This window comes from Symphodus melops (genome assembly GCF_947650265.1).
Source record: "Symphodus melops genome assembly, chromosome: 19".
Lineage (NCBI taxonomy): Eukaryota > Metazoa > Chordata > Actinopteri > Labriformes > Labridae > Symphodus > Symphodus melops.
The window spans coordinates 10,270,488-10,293,127 of record NC_136709.1 but is presented as its reverse complement, the minus strand read 5'-3'; the positions used below and the strand labels follow the sequence as shown (position 1 = coordinate 10,293,127).

The window sequence follows — 22,640 nt, the reverse complement described above, 5'->3', positions numbered from 1 at the left end:
CAAAGGTCTGCTTTGATTGTGTTTATGTTTTGTAGAGGTACGCTCGCATGTGGGGAGTGTGTTTGCATCTGTTTTGAGTAAATCTTTGTGTATCTGCTTTGTTGCATATGCTCAGGAGGGTAAAAAGCACTGATGATTGATTTGTGCGTTCTTTGACATGATGACCCAGGGTCAGGAGAGGAGCTGATGGAGAAGAGACCCTGTTCATCATGCCAGACCAGGCCAGCTGCAGCAAAGGTCTGCCTGGTCAGTCTAAACACCCAAGAGCCTCTGATTTTCTTTTGGAGCGTACAGAATGATCTACAGCGAAATGACGCATCACTGGGAAATGTGAAGCAGGCTCACGTAGGAGCCCTCTTTGTTTTCAGCCTTCGGCACGGCCGTCTGGGCAGCACATTGTGCCGACTCCCTGCCCACGGACATGTCTTAGATTAGCGTCGCCAAAAGCCACCTAGCATGCGGAGGTCAGAGCATATCTAGGTGTCAACGGGACAAGGAGCATCTCTTGAATCATAGAGCCCTTTCGTCAACCCCCGTGACAGGCAGGGTTAGAAAATGTCTTTCATGTTTGAGTTAGAAGAGGAAATCTGAAGGAGCAGTCAAACGCTTGATGCCGTGTGTGTGTGTGTGTGTGTGTGTGTGTGTGTGTGTGTGTGTACGTGTGCTACGGGAAGTCTTGCAAATGAACTAGGCAGAGAAGTTTTATCTAAGTCCGACCATTAAAGGATAACGGAAAAATCCACTTTGTTCACCTAGAACAGATTATCTTCTTTCTTTTTTTTTTTTCCAGCTCCCATGTGTGCATCATGTTCACATATTTCATTGTCTGTCGGTAAATATGTTCCAGGAGATGTTGGAGTTCAACAGTAGTGTTTGTGTGTGTGTGTGTGGAGCAGCAGCAGTCTGTTCTTGGCTGTCTCCATCTCCTCTGGCAGTCTTCCCCTGCAGCCTGTGGAGGTCAATGTGATAATGGAGCCGTCGCTACTAGCTCTCCCCCGTGTCCCAGCAGGGTGCCCACTCTCCCTCCAGCTCCGTTTCTCACCCCTCTCTTTGACTCTACAGCCATTTTCTGCCCGTACCGGACTGATTGCACCCTGTTTTGTTTTTTTCTGAATTTTTAGGTGCGTGCACACCTGAGCACCCTCGTACTGTTTTGACCTCTCTGTTTACAACTTTCACTTGTAAATCTAGCACAGTTCCTTGAAACGCTCCCATTGTTTATGTCTGACATTTCTAAGTGTTTATACGTGATAAGACAACACTGTTTGTGCCACTGTTCTGTTTTTTTTCCCCCCAAAATCCAGTTTCCAGGACACAGTGAGCTACTTTGGGGTGAAGCCAAAGTCTGGGGAGAAAGACGTGGCCCCGAGTTACATCTTCATGCTGTGGTACGAGTTCTGCAACGACTTCAAGAACGCCTGGATACGACAAAGCAAGAACATCTCCAAGGAGAGGTGGGTTACAACTACTGAACCTGCTCGCAAGCTTAAATGTTGTCCTCTTTTAGTCCGAAAAATAAACCTCAATCATGTCACACTTTTTTTTTTTTTTTTTTTTTTTAACGGTCTTCTTTAAATATGTAACATATTGGTGATGCTGAGTTGCACTTACTTACTTAGTACTTTTTCAGCTATATAAGGATCTTGGAGTCGGAATGTTTTTGCCTCCACTGCACAGAATTCAACCGCTTCTCTTGTTTGTCCTCCAACTTCGAGATGTTAAAGAGGGACCCCGACTGTGCAGAGCACAAAGCTCCAGCCATTCCATCATCTGCTCACACCTCTAATCTTTTCACTCCAGATTTTTAACAACCTCTGGACATGGTGTCAAATTAGCACTAATTGTGCAAGAGTGATGTGCAGACGGTGTGTAGGAGCTAAAGCAGAGAGGGAAGTCTTCAAAGAGGAGACGAAGAGGAGTAGCCGAGGCTCTCCGGCTAAAGGTCTGCGTTCTGAATTTATGACGTTTCCCCTGACCTGAGGCGTCATGTTGGGGAGGGGGCATTCCACTGAAGGACTGTGGACCCTCCTGTCGGGCCGCCTGGCTTTACTAGCCAGCGGACCAGGGGCCTGTGGCCCGATAAAGGCAGTGCATTATGGGAGAACTGATAAACAGGAGAGGGCAGGGATGACGGAGAAGCTGCTCCCGACCGTCCAGCCAATCGCTCGTTTTTAAATAAAGAGCGGTGCCTCCGTCGTCCTTTACAGATGATGTAACGAAGTCTCCTTCTGCCTCGGATCCGTGTGATCTGTCCTAATTGTTTACTAGGTAATCGTGCCTCACATTACTCCCAGCTGATTGTGCTTGTGTACAATTAACTTTATTTTAAATAGTGTTTGCACACTCATAAAAGCCAAGTGTTTTTTAAAGGCTGCCTCATTATCTCATCAACCCACTGTCATTCTCTACTGCCTCTCACTTCCAGGGGTTTCACTGACCGCAAACTCCTCAGAGGATCCGTGTGTGTGTGTGTGTGTTTAAAACACAAGGTGCCCCAGGGAGATACTTAAATGTCATGCTCTTACAAACAGTTTGAGAAGGTCACAGTGATGAGAGGCTTCTGACTTTACATTGTTTTTACGAGTTGCCAAAGTACTATTTTCATGATTTAGCTCCAGAGTTCTGTGTGTGCACTTTTAGTTTTAAAGGCTCTTTTTTTTATTTTCTCTCTCTCTCTCTCTCTCTCGCTCTCTCTCTTCCCCCCCCCCCCCCCCCCCCCCTCCCCTCTCCCTCCCTCTCCATAGGTTGAAGGAAGCTCAAGAAAACATCAAGAAGATAACAGCTGAGAAGACGGTAGAAACCAAGAAAATCAACGCCAACAGTCTGGTGAGAAATGAAATATGCAGGGCAGGGAAAAAAAAGGGCTTTCATTGTCTGCGTTGAAATCAGTAAGCTTTCTCTTGATCTTTCCTAACAGAAAGAGAGGCTGCGGCAGAAGGAGGCCGGCGTCTCCTCGAGCTGAATGAAATGACTCGGCTGAACGAAGAGATGAGTGGTGGTGGGACGTTGAAGAACAAGACCAGAAAGTGTCCAGGCCCGATCTCTCCTGCATTTAACAGGCTGCCTCAGCAAGTTCAGGCCTTCCCTTGTTGGCCCCCGTACGGACTCATTACAAAGGCTCACCTCGACGCTTCCTACTCCCACTGCCATATCTCTGCCCTACTAACCTCCAACCATCCCCACCCTCTGCTCCCCACACTTGTTCAGCTTTTTCTGCCTGCTGCACAGACAGAAGTCGGGCCTGCAGAGAGGATGCATGGCTGACACCGCCGCAGTGATGAGAGTCTGAGAGGCCAAAGGTTGATCTCATTCATCCAGCGTAGCGTGACCTCTGAGTGGCCGGCTTGTGAAAGGTCTCAAAGGGTCAGTGGGATTCCCAGCCGTGCCAGCTGACACATCCACAAGGTTTTTTGTTTTTTTTTGGATCTTCTGGAGAGGGAACGTTTTTCTGGAAGTGGTAAAAAAAAACAAAAAACAGTTCCCAGTATCCTTTGCTGTAGCACAAAGCGTTTCATTCACCATGGCTCATTAAAAGGCTTGTAAATATGTCATGTTGTAGTATCTGCAGGGACCACGCAGCGTATGATAAATAGTCTGCCCCGGCGCAGATGAAGCCGTGTCTAAATGTGTGTGAACCAATCCGGACGTGGAGGTTTTTTCGTACCGTTTTGTGCAGCACTGCGCCACACTGACCTCCCCCCGTGCGTCCACCAGAGAGGAGCAGGACCCGGCAGCGAGCCGCGGCCGTCACACCAACACGTAGGAAACATCCGAAGAACACAGCAGGACTTTGGGCCCTGCACACAAACTCACCCTCAATATTAAAAAATATGCATTATAGAAACGTGTTAATCCTTTACAGAGCGCTGCACATCACACCGTGTCGTTCACACTTTGAAGCACTTTACCGCCTGCAGAAGCTGTTTGTCGTTGCTAGCTCGCAAGAAGCCACACTCCCCTAGAATGCTATCTGCGTTTTAATTTCGTCCTGCACTTATTTGCACCTCTCTTCCTATGCAAGGGTTTGGTTTCTTTGGCCTGTTCATGCCTTGTATTGCTTCGTTTTATTTCTAAGAATGTACATTGGGCTCTGTTAAGCTATTGCATATGAAAGGTGTAACCACACACATTGAAGAAATGTCTATTTATGTAAAGAGAGAATTATTTTAAGCCAAATGCATCCACTGTGTTCCCTTCGAGGCTGTATTTTTATGAGTTGTAATTGACTGAGAAGCTGCCTGTTAGAGAATGAAAGATATATTTTCGCAAAGAGAAATAGTTGTTTGCATTAATTTGCTGTTATTTTGGAAAGATGAGGGTTGTATTTTGTGTATTGAGAACATTGAAGCATATCACCTGAAGCCATGTGAGTTGTTATACCTCAGAAAAACTCCCATTATCAGAGTTTCCATAAAACTGCACCTTGAATTACTTTTTCTACCCTCCAAAGTCCTTCATGTGTGCCATTTATTTTGTATTAAAAAAAAAATATATATATATAGGTATTTCATAACTTTAAACTGCTTTGTTTTACTCCAGAGGGTTTGACAAAAGGAAGAAGAGAAGAGAGCTGATACTGACAAAGGACCTGCTGTAGCCTCCACTCTGTGTGTCGGTTCATGTAACCTTCAGTAGCTGTCATGTAGGCGCTCTGTGATGTTATGGAATTGTTTTAAATTTCAACAATAAACTGGATGCTGAACAAACTGGGGCCTTGTCTCAACATTTTCATCTGTCAGCACTTTTATTTGGCAGCTTTTATAAGCTCAGGACTGCAGCAAGCAGATGCGATATTTATGTGAGAAACCTTAAAGGAGGTGGTGAGTCATAATTCACTGAAGGTTTTCAATAAAACTGTGAGTCAGGCCAAAGTTCTTCAATCAAGCCTCATTTCAACATATTTTAAACTATATTGTTCCAGGAAGGAAGAAATGTGTCCTTAGGGAAGAATATCTTGTTATAATTTATTACCTGAAGTTTGATTCATAAGACTCAGATTTGAGGAATGACAAATTGAAAGAGAAATCCATTAAAGGGTTTAGTTTTTTGTTTTTTTTAAAGTGTGTGCTACACATTTGGAATTTTGCATCATAATTAATACATGTAAGTCAAATTAAATTAAATGGTGCGTTTGTGTTAACTGCAGGAGTAATAATACATTGAAGTGATTCTGATTAGAAAGTATATATGTGTGGGTGTGTGTATACGTGTACATTTTGACTAGGCTTGTGACACCTGTGGCGCTTCCAGTTCAGCCCGTCACACAGACTGTGGTAGCCTACAAAGACAAAACGTGATGATCATCAAGATGAAAAATGGCCACTTTCTAATTGACCAAAATCGTCAACTTTTGCGACGTTTTTATTAAACGTGTTCCGTTTGCAAAGAAAATGCCGCGATACAATGTCCATCTTTTGTTACAATATCTAGGTTTTACTTGTGCTGCTAAGCGCATCTTTACTCGTAACACTAACTATATGTTTGGGGGTTTTTTTGTTTTCAAAGGTTTAAAAGGAGAGTAGCACACCTTACTTTTTTATCAGGTGAAAATTAACACGAGATTGGTTTTATATTCCAACATCCGTTTATTTGATGTCTCTAAGGATAATTTAATGAAAATCAGACCGGTTACATCAACGTTGGCTGTATATTTTACAACTATTTAATCTCAATACTGTAAAAACCATCACTGTTCATTCTTCATTCTAACTACAAACAAAAAGCCTGCAACAAATCTTAAAACATTTTCGAAATCAGAGGAAATTAATGAACCTCAAACGATTTCTGTTATAACCCTAAAATCACATTTACCATTTTCAAATATCGCCTGTTGTCTTCATATTCCACACAGTGGAAATCTTCACTTAGACTAAGAAATATACATAGACATACAACCAAGGACAGCAATGAGCTCCTATTACATTAGGCGTTCTGAACAGCATTTATTAAATATGCACTCTTCTTGTGGTGAGGAAGCCGTGCGTAAAACGTGCCCATTCCAAGTCAGCGTTCCCGTGCGATGACGCTTGTTTTCAAACCTTGCAAAGTGGTGAGGAGAAAAATGTTCGTTACAGTTCAAAATCTATTTCGAAGTTTCATGTCCTATAGATGCGTCCTCCTAGCTGGTGATGGGCACGAGCTCTTGGCTGTATGACAGCCTTTCCTTTTTCTACCAACAATCCGGTCAATGAAGTTCGCACGAATTGAAACACACGCATCATATTTCTGTGCGTCTTTAGTCCAGGTCTATGGATATACAGCGGCACTGTTTGACGCGCTGGATGCGTTTTTTCTTGGTCGGAGGCTGCTGGTCCGGACAGTTCAAAGTAAAAGTCATGGTGGTGAAACGCTTTGGCTTACAGAACGAACAAGATTGGAAGGCCCCCTCCTCCCTGCGGATGTGCCGCGGGATGTAGAATGAGTTGCACTGTCCGTAACAGAAGCGGTTGATGATGGTGCGGCTGACACAGCCCTCCTCGTGGATGGTCTGCTTGAGGGGTTGAGTCTTGCACCAGTCGCGTTTCAAATACTGGCGCTCCGTCACATGCAAAGCTTCTTGGCTTGATTCCAACACCTCGTCGGCCGGTGAGGATGAGCCCTGCCTCTGCCGGGATCCGGAGCCTGCCTGTGGAGGCTGCGGTTGCTGCTCCGATTCGTTTGGGTTGTTTTTGTCAGGATGAGGGATGGCGCCTTGTGAACCTCGGTTTCTTTTGGAATCCACGGGAGAGGAAAACAACCCGATGATGAAAACCATACTGCAGAGGATACGCGTCGAGCTCACCATCCTGAGAGAGAGGAAGAGAATAATTCATCATTTATACCGTTTCCATAGTGGACGGGTGACGCACAGCTGTCAAAGCTTTTACGCTGCGTAAAAACGCACAGATATATGAATAACCTTTGAAGACATGCGTGTAAAACAGTACTACAGGGCAAAAAACCCCCCATTTTTTTTAATTTGAATTACCTTTGTCTCAATCGAATTTGTAATGTTTAGTGAAATTTTCCCAACAATTTAAGAGACTGTTTATTACGCATAGAAAATCTAACATTTTACCAAAAGCATTTCCTTTATCTTTAACTATTTACGAATCCACAGTCAAACCTGTAGATCACAATGATCAATCTTTTTTTTCCCCCATAGACAATAAATAGTATAAATCTCACTCTTTTGCGCTTGAGACGACACGCGTCAAAACGACTCACCTGCGAGCCTCCACTGCGTCAAGTGTGATGATCCGATCTAATCCTGTCAGTCGTCTTCGGAACCCTCCGAGGTGATCAGCACCTACTGCTGTCGGCTGTATGCTGGCGGGACTGCTGATGGGTGAGAGAAAAAGCGCTCCATAGACAGGGGCCAGGGGGTTTAATACAAATTGCTCCAGCGCCGGACTGTCTCCCTTTTAAATGCCTGCCAGCTGAGATGTGCACAACACTTCCCTCTACATTATTGGCTAAGCGAGATGTAGAGAAAATCAAAACTATCCGCCCCCTCAACACTTCCCTGAACCCACTTCAAGAAAAAAGACAACCGAGGAGCAGAGAGGAGGGGGGAGGAAGAGAAGGAGGAGGAGGAGAAGGTGGCGTACAGGCCTGATTTTTTTTTTTTTTTTTTTTTTTGCGAACATGGAAACATGTCAAACAATTGTGTTTTCTCAAAAGAAGCAGGGAGAAGACATGTCGTTAGAAAATAAAACATCAGAATGTTGAAACAGGCGTTCATAACCTTTACTCAAACAATGAACACAAATATACAGCCCACCTGTTCACCCTTTAACACAGGTTTGATGAAGGAGACTGAAACAAGATTTCTTCCCCTCATGAAAACTGTGTTGAGAACGTGAACACAGTTATCTAGTTTTCCTTACTGCATGGTAATAGATTTAATTGAACACCGGCGAAAAACTAAAAGTAAATAGTTGAAAAACATGTTTATTTACGCGTGACAAATTCAGAGTGAAAACTAATGTCTTATTAGTCCTGTAGTATACGCTAATAAAACAAATGCTTGATTTAGAATTTTTTTTAAAATAGATTAACTGGAATTATTCAATCAATATAAAGCCATTGTTTAGAGTAACCTCTGAGTTTTAAGATTATCAAATGATAGCAAAGGTTATATTTTTTATAAATGTTGCTCGTTATGTTCTAAAATAAACAAATACGCCTCATTTTTTTGTATACATGTACTTTTTTTTTTTTTTTTAACTTTTTCTAGAAATCATACAATGTCACACTAGAATGTTTTTCTGAATCAAATCATCTTAAATCCTCGTAGCAGGTTTGGGTCACCGTCGTCACTAGCGTGCAAGTGAAAATTAGTGTTTTTGGTTTGATTGATGATGACGCATTTTAAAATGCATCATAAAAACTCAAGTGATTGTTCACTGTTATTGTTAAGCATAATTAGAGAATGGTCTGGTCCTAGACTTTAAGTTACCTTTTCCATTTGAATGTTTATTTAGAAGCAATCGTGGCCTACCGTCACACTGTGAACTCATCTGTTGAGCACATGGCCTCGGCCCACTTTTGCGTCATTACGCAGCGTCTGGTGGTGGAGACACAAACCTTTAGAAATACACTGCGTTGATGTCCCTGTAGTAAAATAGTGAAAGGGAAGGGGAATTTGTCCACTTTTTATCCACGTCTAATACAACCTCTATCGCCACGAAATCACGAGAGCTTCCCAAATGCGGTGGATTGAGGAGAATATCTCTCCATGAGGGATTCAGACCTTCACGTCTACTCATAAGATTTTTGTACAAGACTGAATTTCACTTGGTTATGTCATCTACAATAACTTAAGGCTGACTGACTATAATGCACGGAGGCATTAGTGCCAGTTAATGGCTCCCTGTTCAAATACAGAGAAAATCATGTGTATACATCTTCCTCTATGTATCTTGTGAATTTTGTTTTTGAAAGGACTGCTGCAAACAACCGGTTCACGTGTGATGAGGCCACAGGTACCAATAATCAGACTGAACAGCTATTGCAATTTATTTTTTTCAACAGAACAAATAATTGGGCCTTTTGTCGCCAGGAGAGGTGTTCTGGGATTTTAGTCAGGTGTGGTTAAAGAAGTGAATGTAGGGCTCCCCCTTGTGGCTCTAACAAGAACCTGACCAAAGACACAAGTACAGGTACATGCCATTTGATTTTATTAGTCTGAAGCAGCTGGCATAACAAAGCACTTTTACTGGTTGTTGTCTTAAGATGAATGGACTCATTAATAGACGCATTAGGTGATCAATACTGCTGGCCGCTGTCTTTTTTCTCTCTCCATAAAATCCAACTAAAGGTGCATTTTTTTCCAATTTTCTTATCATGGCAAGAAACAATACAATATTCAGCAATAAAAAAAAAAATTAAGTAAACATTGTCTTTTTTTCTTAAAAAAAAAAAAAAAATACTACTAAAGGATTAGATATACAATGCATAAATAAAAGCCTAAGTCTTAATCTAAGCATTTTCAGTCACACCATCGTTCACTTTTCAGATCATTTGGCCTGCACACTACAGTCTAACATTACCTTAAAGGCTGCCGTGTTGATTTTTGTAAACTCGTTTTACTCAAGTAAAACAAACGTAAGGCACCTGAACATCTCCCATGAAGACCCTAACGCTGCACAAACAGCATCTAGCGTAGCTACGAATAAATTAAACCCCTGAAAATGTGGATAATGTAGGAGGGACAGTTAAAAGTCACGTAGTCCGGGCAGACGTGGACCTGCCAGTTGAAGATAAAAACCGATCCGGAGCTATAAATCTACCGGCTTGGTGGCAGACATCAGGCGGGCCTGGTTCAGAGGGTTTCTGGGTGAGCCTCTGTAATGGTTCATGTCCTTCTCTGCTACCTGCTTCACCAGAGGCTTCGGAGCTGCTGGAGGATCGGGGGCAGAAGAGTCCACTTTGGTCTTCGCTTGGACCTTGTTGGTCACGTCGCCCAGAGCACAAGCCTTGGCTTTACGGGCCAGGGTGCTCGGCTTTTTAGGCGGGACGGGAGGCGGTTTCTTTTTGGGCACCTCTCCCTGCCCGAGCTTGAGCCGAGGGTGAGGGGAGAGGCCGCTCTCCAGGCTCACTGCCTTCACCACCCGAGCGTTCTGGTTGATGGCGAGCTCTGCGTTTCTCGAGGGCCGCCTTCCCTCTCCCAGCAGGGAGTTCATCCTGCGGACGGTCTGACGCACCGGGGTGCGCGTGAACTTGAGCGGTGAACGGATGTGTCTGGCGTTCGGTCCTCTGGGCGAGTGAAGAGTGAGCTTGTTGAAGTGTTGAATGTGATCTGCCACGCGACGCTTTTCGGTCTCCAGGCTGCGAGGTGATAGGGGCTGCTGGTTTTGGAATTCTGTGCCGGTCGCGTGGCAAGATTCATTCTCTTCATTCACAGAACTGTCACTCAGCATAGTACCAAGTTTAGGAGGGGTCGCAAACTCTTCTAGTAGGTCCAGATCCCGCTTGTATGGTGTGGACTGAAGCCCAGAGGAGACGCCCAGTTTAAAGAGGGCGGGACTGTGGATGTCCAGAGCGTCGATCAACCTGCTGCAGTTTACCTGCTCCAACTCTCCGTCACTTTCTCCCAGCGTAGAGTTGACGTGGCTGCTGATTGGAGCAGCACAAGGAGACTCTTTAAAAGCATCTGCAGCTGGACTGAATGCACCAGACTCAAAAACCACACTGTCTATATGCAAAGGGGATAACGCCGCAATTTCAATTTGACCAAAGGTGATGTTCTGATCGTTTCCCAGATGGCTCTGCTGAGCGTGAAAAAAAGACCCTTTGGTGTCCACGGACAGAACGTCGACTGAGGGACTCTCTGGTGGAGGGATTATGGCGCCGCCCTGTGGCTGTGTTAGGAACGGCTCCTGTGCGGCAGCCCGCAGGTCGCTGCCAGACTTCTTTATTTTCAGCAGGGTGGGGCCGCTTTGAGTTGACGCTTCAGCGACGGACCGCTCGCTCTCCAGACTCTCAGCGCTGGAGGCGCAGCAAAGCTTCTTGGGAAGGCTGGCCACTGTCGGGGGCTTCGATACAACAATGACCGGCTCGGACTTGTAGGTGCTCTTCAGGCACATGTTCATGGGGGTGTCTGTGAAAGAGCGTCCACCCGCAGGGGTCCCTCGACTCCACGAGACACCGTGAGCTCCTGAGTGGTCACACTGAGGGGTCAGCAGGTTGTCTTCAGACTTGCTGATGTACTTTGAGCCTGTAAAACACGCGAGATATTATTATTAACCACTCCGATTATGATGTGATTTGACACTAAATATAAAAGATCGTATTTCATTCACTTACTTTTGGATTCAGCTTTTCTTGGCTGCACTGACGGACTGAACTCTGTCTCTTTGGTGAAACAGAAACTGGCGGTGCTCTCCTGAGTGGCCAGTCGCCAGCCAATGGACTCAGACCCCTTTATCACCACCAGCATGGAATGAGAAATGAAAGATGGAAAAAGAAAAGCCTTAGAGGAGGATTAAGCTTTTAGATATTATTTGGTTAAAAAAAAAAAAAAAAAAAAAAAAAAGGATCCCACAGATGTTACCCAGTGTGTTTCATTAATGTGTTAATATCATGATTGTTGAGGTTAGTTCTTCAGAGGACGATAAAAATCACCCAGAAGAAACAACTCGTTCCATTTTGTTTGTCAACAACTTTTTATTAAGTCAAGAATGTACACAGAGCACCGCAAAGCTTAAGAGCTCATTCACTGTAACCCAGACAGGCTACAAAAGACTTTTCTGTATGAAGTTTAAAAGAACTTTTTTTTTTTTACCCGAGTGCTTCACAGTTGTTTTTCCGATCAGTAATCAGATTATAAATGTTACGCATGCACACTGCGTTTATTATTATTATTTCCAATATGAGACGAAAAGCGTCGCCCTCATCCTGCAGAGTGATCAAGCTGTGGACTTGACCCTATTTCTTTTTTGATGCGCGTCAATTTTGCTAAAAAATAAAATAAAAATAAATACATTCAGTGTGCAATGGCTTTAAACCATTGAAAGCCAACACTGGAAAGTTCCTAAGACTTTGTACCTGTTGTTTACAAATGTCAAAGAGCTGCATAGACATTAAGACTCATTTTGAAAGCTGTGCATGCGTCAGATTAAATGTGCTACTAAAAACAAAAGTTACACAAGAAAAATAATAAGAACAAGTGTGAGCGTGCACCAACTACACGACCCATGTGCAAACGTGTTACTAGAGTTTTATTGCATACAGTATAAGTGCCCGGACCGTGTGAACAGCATTGTTTATCTGTGACCCCAATACATGAAGGCCTAACGGGCGACCACACTTACAGCCTCTTTGCTGCTCTTCCCCAGGCTGAAACGCAGACGCAGAGATTTGCGCGGGGCTTCTTTTTTGTCGACTTTCGGAGAAAAGCAGCCGGTCCTTCCTGATTCCACTCTGAAACGGAAACAGGTGAAAACATTTCCCCAGCGTAAGATAAACCAATAACACCATTTAGCAGTGAGGCCGTCGTTTGACACTTTTCTTTTTCCTGTTGTAAAGCAAAGAAAGCGTGTACCTGCTAACTGCATGCCTGTTGCTAAGCCGTCGACTCTTCCTCCTGACGGAGGTCGCCGACTGCCTCCTCGACCTCCCGGCTGATGACAGGGCATTGTGGGAATTGTCCAAGACCCCAGAGGCGCTGTAAGCTACAACGAGAAGAACAGAAGTTAGACACAAGCTCTGTATACATCAAACGAATGGATGAGCCACCGATCGATCAATCATCAATACCTGATCCAGGAGTAGAAGTCCCGCTGAACAAAGTATTGGGAAGCAAATCTATCCCGAGGTTCTTTTTGACTGATCTACGTTTCTTGTTTGAGAATCCGAAAGAGTGACCAGACTCCAAAGGAAGCTTTCGCTTTGAGGTCGGCGTTGCAATCACAGGAGTAGCAGAGGAAAAGACTGGCAAAAAAAAAAATCATAAGAGAAGAGAAGTCCGATCACCAAACAGGAGAGAATACACTTCTATTGAAAAACACGATGGGAGGATGATTGCGAGCCAAGGCACTGAGAAGCATGATCGGCGCTGACGGAAATGTGTCGCAGAAAACCCATGCAAATGAGTCAGGCAAAGGACAAGCAGCCAATCGAGACATCTCAAGCAGGAATCAATGGACTTCATTCAGATGTATGTGTGAGTGTCTCCCATTTGAGAGGAAGCAGAAGATTAAATACGTCATGAAATCAACTTGGATTTCTACGCATCAAACAGGAAGTCCCTCCCCCCCATGCTACAGGATGGTCGACTTGAGCTCGTCTGATCCCAGTACCTACCAAGACTGTCTGACTGGGTGCCATGTGTGGGGGTTCTATTCGTTTTTATCTTATTCAGAGCGCCATTGACCATATCTGTAATATGAGACAATATAGGATGAACAAGATTTACTGCCTGAAGCTTTTTATACACTCTTTGATTCATTGGCTTTATAAGTCTAATGTTCATTTAACATTGCTGTATGGTTGCACTATTTTGTTGTTGCTGGTAATCTAATCTGTGGAATTCAACAACACAGCTTTCACTGCATAAATAATGAATGTATGATACGACAGGTTTACCTCCGAAGCTGCGCCGGTGTCTCTTCTTCATCCCCGAGTTTAAGTCCAGCTCCTCGAGACCCTCGCGGGAAGGTGACAGAGCCCCCGACTCGCAGCCCATCATGGCTGGCACTTTGTCTTGGAGGAGCTGTGGCAACACACCTGTGATAAAACACACGACGGTGCGCATCGTTTAGGAGGAAACCCGTTTGCATCTAGATACAAAAAGTGGCCTGCGGGGAGGAGACCCCGGGGTCCTACCGAAGCTGCGGGCGTTCTCTATGAAGCACTGCACGATGGCTGCCTGCAGCTTCAGCCGTTTCTCCGTGTTGGAGTTCATCTTCTCCGCGGCGTCGCCGAAGTGAAGGAGGTTGGGAGCCAAGATTACAGACAGGTTGCTGCTGTCCATCTTATTCTCTGCACACCTGCGTGCATTAAAGAAGCAAACATTAGACTTTTAAAGGACCATCTTTACTAAAGACGGATGTCGGTAAAGGAAGAGCATAAACTGGGGTTAAATGGGAGAGCTGTATCTGTGTAATGCTAAATGTGGGCACCTCTTGGACACATTGTTGAGGAAGTCCAAAAAGTGACGCAGCACGCTCAGGTTTTTGTCAGGCAGCACACAGGACAGCAGCATGGTGGCAGAGGTCCTCTCCTCCTCGCTGGGGAGCTGCTGGGCCTTGAGAAAGGCCTCCTGCAGCTCCGTGGGCAGCACCGGCTCAGGAAGCTCCCGGAAAAACTGCTTGACCAGTCCGGCCACATCGCAGGGAAGAGCGGAGGACAGGCACTCCTCGCCCATGTCCAGTTTGGCCTGGACAGAAAGGAAAAACACAAGCAAAGCCCCCCCGTTGTGTTAGACGCTCCTCCGGGTCAAGGTCAGCGAGTGAATACGAGGTCAACCATCACTCACCCTGAGTGCTTTCAAGCGGATGACAGAGCCCGACTTTCTGAACAGGCCCTCTGTGTCGACGTGCGCCTGCAGCTTCATGCATGCATCGACCAGAAAGCTAAAAATAATTTAAAAAAAAAAGATGGACATGTTAGGGAAAATAAAAGATGGGAGGAGAAAACACTTGTAGCTTAAGTTGTAGTAAATAAAAAAAGCAGGTCTACTTGCCTTGGTACGCTGCCACATTCCATATTGTAGTACGGTAAGCTCTCCAGGGACACACCAAAAACCTTTGTCTGGAGAAACGATCAAAGAACAAAAGGAGAAATCAACTCAGCATCACAACAAAAGGCTGAATAATATCAGACTTCCCTAAAGTTTTTTTTTATTTCTACACAGTGAACTCAATGGGCTTTAAAAAAATAAGTATTCATCCAAAAAAATGTAAGCAGACTGAAAGCAGGAATTTTACAACCACACGCTGAAAACATTTATTTAATTTTTTTTTTTTTTTTTACTTTTAACCACCCAAGCAGCTTTGAGTTTTCGCACTCGTCCACTGTGGATCACCATGTTGTGTTTTTAAACCTGTAAAACACTTTGAACAGCAAACAAATGGCGCTTACTAAATACATTTTTCCTCACAGGTCGGCCACGTAGACAAAAAAGGACTGAGATGTGTCCTCCTTTAACACAGTCTGTGTAAAGGTGTCCTTCTAAAGCAGAAGTCAGTTTGAGTCAGAAGTCAAATTCATTGCTCCACTTGAGAAGTGAGAAGTCACAGGATCCCTGCAAACACACTTCTACAGCCTATGATCCCAGCATAGATCACAAGCTTTTACGGCAAATATTCACTGCGGTCAAGTGAGCAGTCATTTGCAAAACGTCCAGTAAATACTCCAGCAACAAAGTGCCCAAAAGAGCTCTCTTTAAAAGACATTTATGGTGCAAATAATCCAGAGAGCAGCCAAACAAAACATCAGCAGTGACTGACAGAAGTGACATCTGCCTGTGAACAAATGGATCGCCTCCGTGAGGGGGCAAGCTTTCAGTAATATGCTAATTTCATTCATTCAGCACTCTCAACAATAGTTTACTTAAAGGGTGAAAATGCTGTTTGGATGTCTGCAGTAGAGACAGTCACATCCGATGTCTCGGAGAGTCAATGCAAATGAAATACATGTTTTATTGGTTTGTTTTAAATGTAGTTTTGTAGTAGCTGTTGTCTTACCGAGTAGCTGGTTGTCGTCGTCGTCGTCCTCCAGCTGGCTGCTTTGTTTTTGTTCCAGTTCTTTGTCTTTATCCCAAACGCTGATCGGAGATGTTGAACAGCCACCAGCCGCATCACATTCTTCTCCATGACTTTCATTTCACACGGTTGTTCTTTTCACTAATTTTATCAGCAACAAAAAAGGCTGCCCTATAACTCCTGTAAGGACGAGCGCACGCGTAAACACGGTGCTTTTGATTCCTGATCCAGCGACTTTGTAAATGAACAATCAATAATCAGAGCTACTTAAGTCCTGAGTGGAAGTTAAGGACTCGACTGGCCTTACATCCTGTGGTCTACAGGTTAGCTGTTAGCTTACTGGGGTAAGCGAGCCACGTTTCCTTACAAACAAAACAAGAAGAAAAACAATGCTTTACGGTGGGGAAAAAAACAACTTTCGTTTACCGTACGCGTCGCTCAGAGCGGTGACTGTTTTTCCTTTCTGATTCGTCAGGTAGCTAAGCGCATTGTACCGTGGTCCACTCGTCGAGTTGAGTCGCGAGGCTGACTGTTTCCGCACAGCATTCAAACAGCGGCGCTCCCTACGCTCTGCACTCTGATTGGCTGGATACCATTCGAACTGGATTTCATAGGATGTGTTTGTTTTAGTTCCCAGGGAAGCCCCACTGGGAGGGGCGGTGTCTTCTCACAACACTTTTTTTTGTCAGCAGGTTGACGCTAAATGTAAAACAAACTCATCGTTACAATAGAAAACGTACACAGAACTACAACTGTACAACAAACAACTTTAAACCGAAACGCACTTAACAACAGCATACTGATAGTTTAAGTGCATTAGGGACACACCTGAATATTTTTACAGTATATGGGAAACACTCCGACAGCCTCTTCGGGTTCATACGAACACCTGAAAAACAGGAATAGTAGTCCTGCGGCCTTGTAGTTTTTTTTTCTAAATGTGGGGTCAATGTTCATGGACCCTTGTACCAAGAAATAAACAGTTGCAAAGTGTTGCAATCAAAGACTGTAAATATTAAGGTTGCAATGTGTAACAAATGGGTTTGTAACTCAATAATAAGAATTGCCCTGTTTACTGATCTTTTAGTTTTTTTTTTTTTACCATTCATGCTGTAACAGACTGTTGTGTGATTATGTGAATTTTATACCCACTCGCCTTTAGAGTGCAGTGTTCTTAATGAGTTACCGTCGTTGCCTTAAAGCGGTGGAAAGTGTTGTTACCAGGTGTGCTGCTCTCGTGGGAGAAAAATAAAGTTGAGGCGGTCACAGAGAAGCTCCCTGTCTACGTCCTGTTTATTATTTCTTTAGTGAAAGTATTTAGCTCCAACGAACCCAGAAAGCTCGGTTACAATGCAAATAAAGCAACTGATCAATTAGTTTCCAATTAAACAAACGAGACTGCTACAACAAAGTTAGTTTGTTTTGGTTTTAAAATTGCTATGGAGTGTGAACTCATCTGAAACAATCTTTTGTTACATTTAAGAGCTGCACTGGTTATGGCTGTATCCGTTTTTAGTTGATCCTTTATACAAAAAGTTAATTGTTTTTTTTTTCTCAGTACAAAGATACTAGCGAAAAGGGCCGAAACAAAGAAACACGATGGTTTCATTCATTCCAAATAAGTGGCTGTTCACTCACTATTCAACCAATAAGAGGAGACATGTTTCATCTTTATGCATGTTTCAGCAAAGTAATGTTCACACAGGTGCAGACATAAAAGTATGTTAGTGATTTTGTCATTGACCCAGTCGTCAGTTTAACCCTCTGACTTATGTCCAAGACGAATGGGGGAAGATCTTATTTATCATTATCATACAGAATCTGAAGATTGTGAATTAAGTGGTGATATTGTTTAACATCCTTCATACTGTAAGAACACCTTGCCAACAGCAGTCATTTTATTCTGTAGTACTCAGCTGACATCTGACTACGTCTCCTCGGCGGTTCGGCTGATGTAATGGATATACGATTGTGCAGTTAAAATTATTAAAACCGTAGTTTAAAAACTAATTTCACTGGTCAGTGATTGATTGCTTTGGTTTTAGTGTTTGTTATTGTTTTACACTTCCGGGTTTGCGCCACTAGGGGGAGCGTGTTGTTGTCTGAGCCTCATTCATTGAAACGAATGAGAGGCAGCAACAGCACGTTTGTTTCTTTCTCTTTATTTCTCCCCTCACAGGTAAGAATATTGTATAAAAGTAAATGAACCTAGGTATATATGTCTCCTGTCTCCACGTTGGTGGTTCTGCCCACTTCTGTGCCTCCCTGGAAGGATCTGTCCACTCCAATGCCCCTGTGGGAGGATTTGTCCACTTTATGTGCCTCCGTGGAAGGATCTGTCCACTCCCGGCTGCCCACCTGATCTATCCCCCGTGTCTGGTCGGCCTCCGGAGAGTTCTAAATCAAAGACTAGACTAAATCTGAAGATGCCTGATACTTAAAATGATCATTTCCGCACATTATATGCAGAATCTCTGAAGATTGAATTGAAGATTACACATTTAACTCATAGGCCTACCTTTGTTAAGACCTTACAGTTGAAAGAAAGGCAGTAAAACTAGTCTCTTTTTTTTTTGTTCAATTTATTCAGATTAAATATGTTTGGGAAAATCGGAGCACCCAAAGCAAACCCCAAAAAGGGGATAATGGAAAGTCAAAACCGAGAGAGAGAGAGAGAGATTTCTTGATGTATCTAATTGATGCAAGTGATCATTGTTCATGGGATGCACAATGATTAACATTGTTAATGACAGCTAACATGTTGATGGAATGATGGTCTTTACATGTGTAAGAACTAGTGATTGCATGTTTTGAACCGACCAATCTTGCCAGAAAAAGTGTCTTTATTTCTCTCTCTTTTTCCTGGAAGTAATTATATAAAAATAACTATTTGAGCAGGTCGTTTAGTTTTATACTTATTTAACAGTCCCTATACTTCCCCTAACTACTAATGTAGCTAATTATTTGTGAATCATATAACAACACAGAGGATATTCTCATCAGGGCTTATCTTTATTACAACAGAACATACACGTATATACAGAACACACCAATGTACGCATTTGTGGACAAAAAGAAGTTGGCTATGTGTTTAGAAACATTTTCTGTGGACAATGGAGGGGCCAGCCTCATCATACTCCTGCTTGCTGATCCACATCTGCTGGAAGGTGGACAGGGAGGCCAGGATGGAGCCACCGATCCAGACGGAGTACTTCCTCTCAGGGGGAGCGATGATCTAGAAAACAAGCAAACACCATTGAAGGTACGACTGAATGCTAATTCACCGTTCCTCCAAACTTGTTGACTCTTAACATTTGCAGTTCTCTCACCTTGATCTTCATTGTGCTGGGGGCCAGAGCTGTGATCTCCTTCTGCATACGGTCAGCAATACCAGGGTACATGGTGGTACCACCAGAAAGCACATTGTTGGCGTACAGGTCCTTACGGATGTCAATGTCACACTTCATGATGCTGTTGTAGGCAGTCTCATGAATGCCAGCAGACTCCATACCTATGAAGCAACAACCAAAAACACTCAGTTTTGTCTAGAATATTTCTTAGATCTATCAAAAGATGTCTAATCAACTGTAACTCACCAATGAAGGAAGGCTGGAATAGGGTCTCTGGGCAACGGAAACGCTCGTTACCAATGGTTATGACTTGTCCGTCGGGCAGCTCATAGCTCTTCTCCAGCGAGGAGGAGGAGGCAGCAGTGGCCATCTCATTCTCAAAGTCAAGAGCCACATAGCACAGCTTCTCCTTGATGTCACGCACAATCTCACGCTCAGCTGCCGAGCACAAAAATCCAGTGATTAAAACAAAATTGCAAACCCTTTTATTTAAACATTGAACATATAAGACACAAGGAATTAGACCCACCTGTTGTGACAAAGGAGTAGCCGCGCTCTGTAAGGATCTTCATCAGGTAGTCGGTCAGGTCACGACCAGCCAGATCCAGGCGCATTATGGCGTGTGGAAGAGCATAACCCTCATAGATGGGGACGTTGTGTGTCACACCATCACCAGAGTCCAGCACAATACCTTTAGTAAGCAAAAAGTAAGCACCACAGTAAATGCATTGCTGTCATGGCAACAATTGTCAGCTGTAAGTCTTTCCTTTTCAAGAATTTCTCACATCATAAACTACACAATGTTGCTGACATTACTCGACACACAGTCCTCCAGAGGGAAATGAACACCTTAGTGTGACGACGAGACATGAATATACCAAATGACCGACCCCCCATAGAGAGTAAATACTCAAAATGTTCTCCCTTGCAGTGGCATTTCCTCTCATTTAAAGCTTCATATACTTAAGAACTGCCTAAATTGGGTACAAAGCTGCAGGGTACTGACCGGTGGTACGGCCAGAGGCGTACAGGGACAGGACAGCCTGGATGGCCACATACATGGCAGGAACGTTAAAGGTCTCAAACATAATCTGGAAGAAAAAGCGAGACAAGTGTTCTCACCAAACAGCAAATGTGTAAACAAAAAAGAACAGAAAGCTGAGAAATGTAGCTGTAGTACCTGTGTCATCTTCTCCCTGTTGGCTTTGGGGTTCAGGGGTGCCTCAGTGAGCAGGGTGGGGTGTTCCTCGGGGGCCACACGCAACTCATTGTAAAAGGTGTGGTGCCAGATCTGACAGAGAACGAAAGAACAGCTGTCGTCTGGACTCAGAAAACAACTCTTTGCTCAATATACAAAGGTAAAACCATACACAAGCAGCTTTTACAGAATGATGGTGCCATGCTGTGAATTCTCAAGAATGTGGGAACATCAGCTGCCGTGAATGTTGTAAATGAGTCTCACTGTCAACACACACCTTCTCCATATCATCCCAGTTGGTGATTATGCCATGCTCGATGGGGTACTTCAGGGTCAGGATACCCCTCTTGCTCTGGGCCTCATCACCGACGTAGCTGTCCTTCTGACCCATGCCCACCATCACACCCTGAGAAAAGAAGCATGACAGGTACATAAGACAAAGGAAAAAAAGTTGAAGTTTAATGTTTGGTTGATTAAAGGGGGGCACATTTCAAGCGTACCTGGTGGCGGGGCCTTCCAACGATGGAAGGAAAGACAGCACGTGGAGCGTCATCTCCGGCAAATCCAGCCTTGACCAAGCCAGAGCCATTGTCGCACACAAGGGCGGTGGTCTCGTCGTCGTCACACATAATTCGGCTTTACTGGTGGATGGTCTAAAAGTTTGAAGAGGGAGTCAGGAGCTAATGGAGCAGCTGTCTAAACTAACCAATACATAGCAGGAAGGCCTATTATAATAAAAAATCTCAGACATTTTATCACTGACGTGACAGACAATGTGATGATGTGATTTGACCTGCTATATCTGGAAAAAGCTACTGACACAATCAACAGGGCTTTAATATAATTAATATTTGTATAAGCTGTGACCTAAAGGTCTTTGAAGACCTGACAGCAGTATCTCTGGGCTGCATTACAGGAATTAACACATTCTAACTCAAACAAAACCCACTTGAACAGCCGCTATCTATAGAGAGCTAATTAGACGTGCCTTTGGATGCTATTTTGATGCTAACACTGCTGTGCCACTACAGATAACATATCTCCACATGCATGATTGTTCCTGGGACTTTTCAGAGCTGCTGAGTTAGCACCAAAAAGGGACATTACAAAACGTATGGGATCTATTTCAGGCTCAGAACCCTTGCTGTGCTTAATAGGTTTAAACAAGTTGCATATGGATATCTTGCTATTTCAGGTATACTTGGCAGAGAGTCAGGCCAACCCCATCTTTTTCCACACTGTGATACCACTGTTTTCACTACTAAGCTCTATGCCACAACATGCCTCTGCACTTCACTCAATGGAGTTAAGGTACATTTGAACACTTCCTGACCAGCTTTTTAAGGCCTCCAAAGTAAACTATTATAAAATGTTTGACAAACTGTACATATGTCTGTGCTTTTCAATGGAAATCATACCAGGAAGTGTCTTTAACACTCTGAAACAATAAGTTCAGTTAACAGTTAAAACTTTTCAAAACATTTAGTTAACTGCAGTTTCATTATTCATTCATCCCTGGCTCATCATAGACTCCATTTGAGTAATCACACAAACAAGTGAACTGTACTCACCAAGGTGCACTGGTAGATGGATGCTTCCACGGGGACGAAGCCTGAGGGTGAGAGGAGCCCTTTAAATAAGACCCTCACTGCGTCCAGGGGCGGGGCTGGGGGTTCACACAAGTCCAAATAAGAGCTGCAAGCAAAAAAGTCAGTAAGCCACTTGAAAGTGTGTTTCACATACATGGATGGAAGTCACTCAATGATTGAGTTTGGATCGAATGCCGGTAGAGAAGCGTGAGATGTAATTCTGTAAGGAATACAAGAAATTTTTTAATTTCTAGAAGTGAGAAGTCATGCCTATTCATTTATGTTGCAGAGCAGTTTTCTTGATATTTTTTAAATTATGTCTAAGTCAAAAAATAGTATGGGTATCATTCAATAAGACTTTTAATACTGTGATCTGTGCTACTTTTGTGCATGAGGGTGCTCAAAACCATACTGTGTCACCCATATCGCTTATTGGTTTTGATATACTCATAACCACCAAGAAGTCCCTCTTTGATGACCCAGTCAGGCTGGTGTCAGGGGTGTCTTGTTAAGGAAATGAAAACATTGCATATGTGTGAGAACCATGCTGCTGGTATGTTAGTTGAGCCTCCTCAATATGCAGAACAGCTGATGGTAATGCCAGCCGGGCTCTGCGTCTCATCTGCCTGTCTGAGTGGTCTGTCTGTTTCAGTGCTGTGAGCTGATTGGCCAAGCTGTCTCCTTATAGGGTTATGCTGAGCAGCAGAGTCATAAATGTACAGCCGTGGAAGTTCTCGAGCCATGAGTTTGCATAGAGGAGCTCTATATTTGTGCCACCCACTATCCCATATATTTTTACCTTCATGTATATTGT

General features: G+C 43.7%; 4 protein-coding genes across 6 annotated transcripts in view; 1 reads left to right on the top strand and 3 right to left on the bottom strand.

Annotated features, from left to right (window-relative positions):
- Positions 1-4,711, top strand: part of LOC306840316 (formin) — a 45,615-nt gene extending 40,904 nt beyond the window's left edge. For 2 of the 3 annotated variants that reach the window (XM_079369518.1, XM_079369517.1), the window contains one exon: positions 1,305-1,450. In XM_079369518.1, coding sequence (XP_079225644.1) covers positions 1,305-1,321 — 17 coding nt within the window. In that variant the 3' untranslated portion in view covers positions 1,322-1,450. Of the gene's footprint in view, positions 1-1,255; positions 1,455-2,744; positions 2,827-2,917 lie in introns of those variants that run through there. The other variant, XM_079369519.1, reaches the window with a different exon arrangement.
- Positions 4,712-5,629: 918 nt separating this feature from the next.
- Positions 5,630-7,391, bottom strand: grem1b (gremlin 1b). The gene is made up of 2 exons (XM_079370344.1): positions 7,207-7,391; positions 5,630-6,785 (listed from the first exon to the last, which is right to left on the bottom strand). The coding sequence occupies exon 2, from the start codon at positions 6,782-6,784 to the stop codon at positions 6,236-6,238; it is 549 nt and encodes a 182-aa protein (XP_079226470.1). The 5' UTR covers position 6,785; positions 7,207-7,391; the 3' UTR covers positions 5,630-6,235.
- Positions 7,392-9,138: 1,747 nt separating this feature from the next.
- arhgap11a (Rho GTPase activating protein 11A) lies at positions 9,139-16,262 on the bottom strand. The gene is made up of 11 exons (XM_079368988.1): positions 15,672-16,262; positions 14,669-14,736; positions 14,462-14,558; positions 14,106-14,362; positions 13,810-13,973; positions 13,570-13,710; positions 12,742-12,915; positions 12,527-12,656; positions 12,297-12,405; positions 11,290-11,404; positions 9,139-11,200 (listed from the first exon to the last, which is right to left on the bottom strand). The coding sequence occupies exons 1-11, from the start codon at positions 15,807-15,809 to the stop codon at positions 9,762-9,764; spliced, it is 2,832 nt and encodes a 943-aa protein (XP_079225114.1). The 5' UTR covers positions 15,810-16,262; the 3' UTR covers positions 9,139-9,761.
- Positions 16,263-18,765: 2,503 nt separating this feature from the next.
- On the bottom strand, positions 18,766-20,890 carry actc1b (actin alpha cardiac muscle 1b). The gene is made up of 8 exons (XM_079370023.1): positions 20,738-20,890; positions 20,515-20,643; positions 20,220-20,330; positions 20,046-20,130; positions 19,569-19,730; positions 19,286-19,477; positions 19,019-19,200; positions 18,766-18,924 (listed from the first exon to the last, which is right to left on the bottom strand). Exons 1-8 carry the CDS (start codon positions 20,864-20,866, stop codon positions 18,781-18,783), a joined length of 1,134 nt encoding a protein of 377 aa, XP_079226149.1. The 5' UTR covers positions 20,867-20,890; the 3' UTR covers positions 18,766-18,780.
- Positions 20,891-22,640: the final 1,750 nt, after the last annotated feature.

Excerpts from the sequence above, each read along its gene's own strand:
- grem1b (XM_079370344.1), bottom strand. The coding sequence starts at position 6,784 with ATGGTGAGCTCGACGCGTATCCTCTGCAGTATGGTTTTCATCATCGGG.
- arhgap11a (XM_079368988.1), bottom strand. The coding sequence starts at position 15,809 with ATGAAAGTCATGGAGAAGAATGTGATGCGGCTGGTGGCTGTTCAACAT. Across the intron at positions 13,974-14,105 it reads CTCAACAATGTGTCCAAGAG|GTGTGCAGAGAATAAGATGG; the intron begins GTGCCCACATTT and ends TAATGCACGCAG. Across the intron at positions 12,916-13,569 it reads ACACCGGCGCAGCTTCGGAG|TCTTTTCCTCTGCTACTCCT; the intron begins GTAAACCTGTCG and ends TTTTTTTGCCAG.
- actc1b (XM_079370023.1), bottom strand. The coding sequence starts at position 20,866 with ATGTGTGACGACGACGAGACCACCGCCCTTGTGTGCGACAATGGCTCT. Across the intron at positions 19,731-20,045 it reads CGCCTCTGGCCGTACCACCG|GTATTGTGCTGGACTCTGGT; the intron begins GTCAGTACCCTG and ends TGCTTACTAAAG. Across the intron at positions 18,925-19,018 it reads CCAGCACAATGAAGATCAAG|ATCATCGCTCCCCCTGAGAG; the intron begins GTGAGAGAACTG and ends CTTGTTTTCTAG.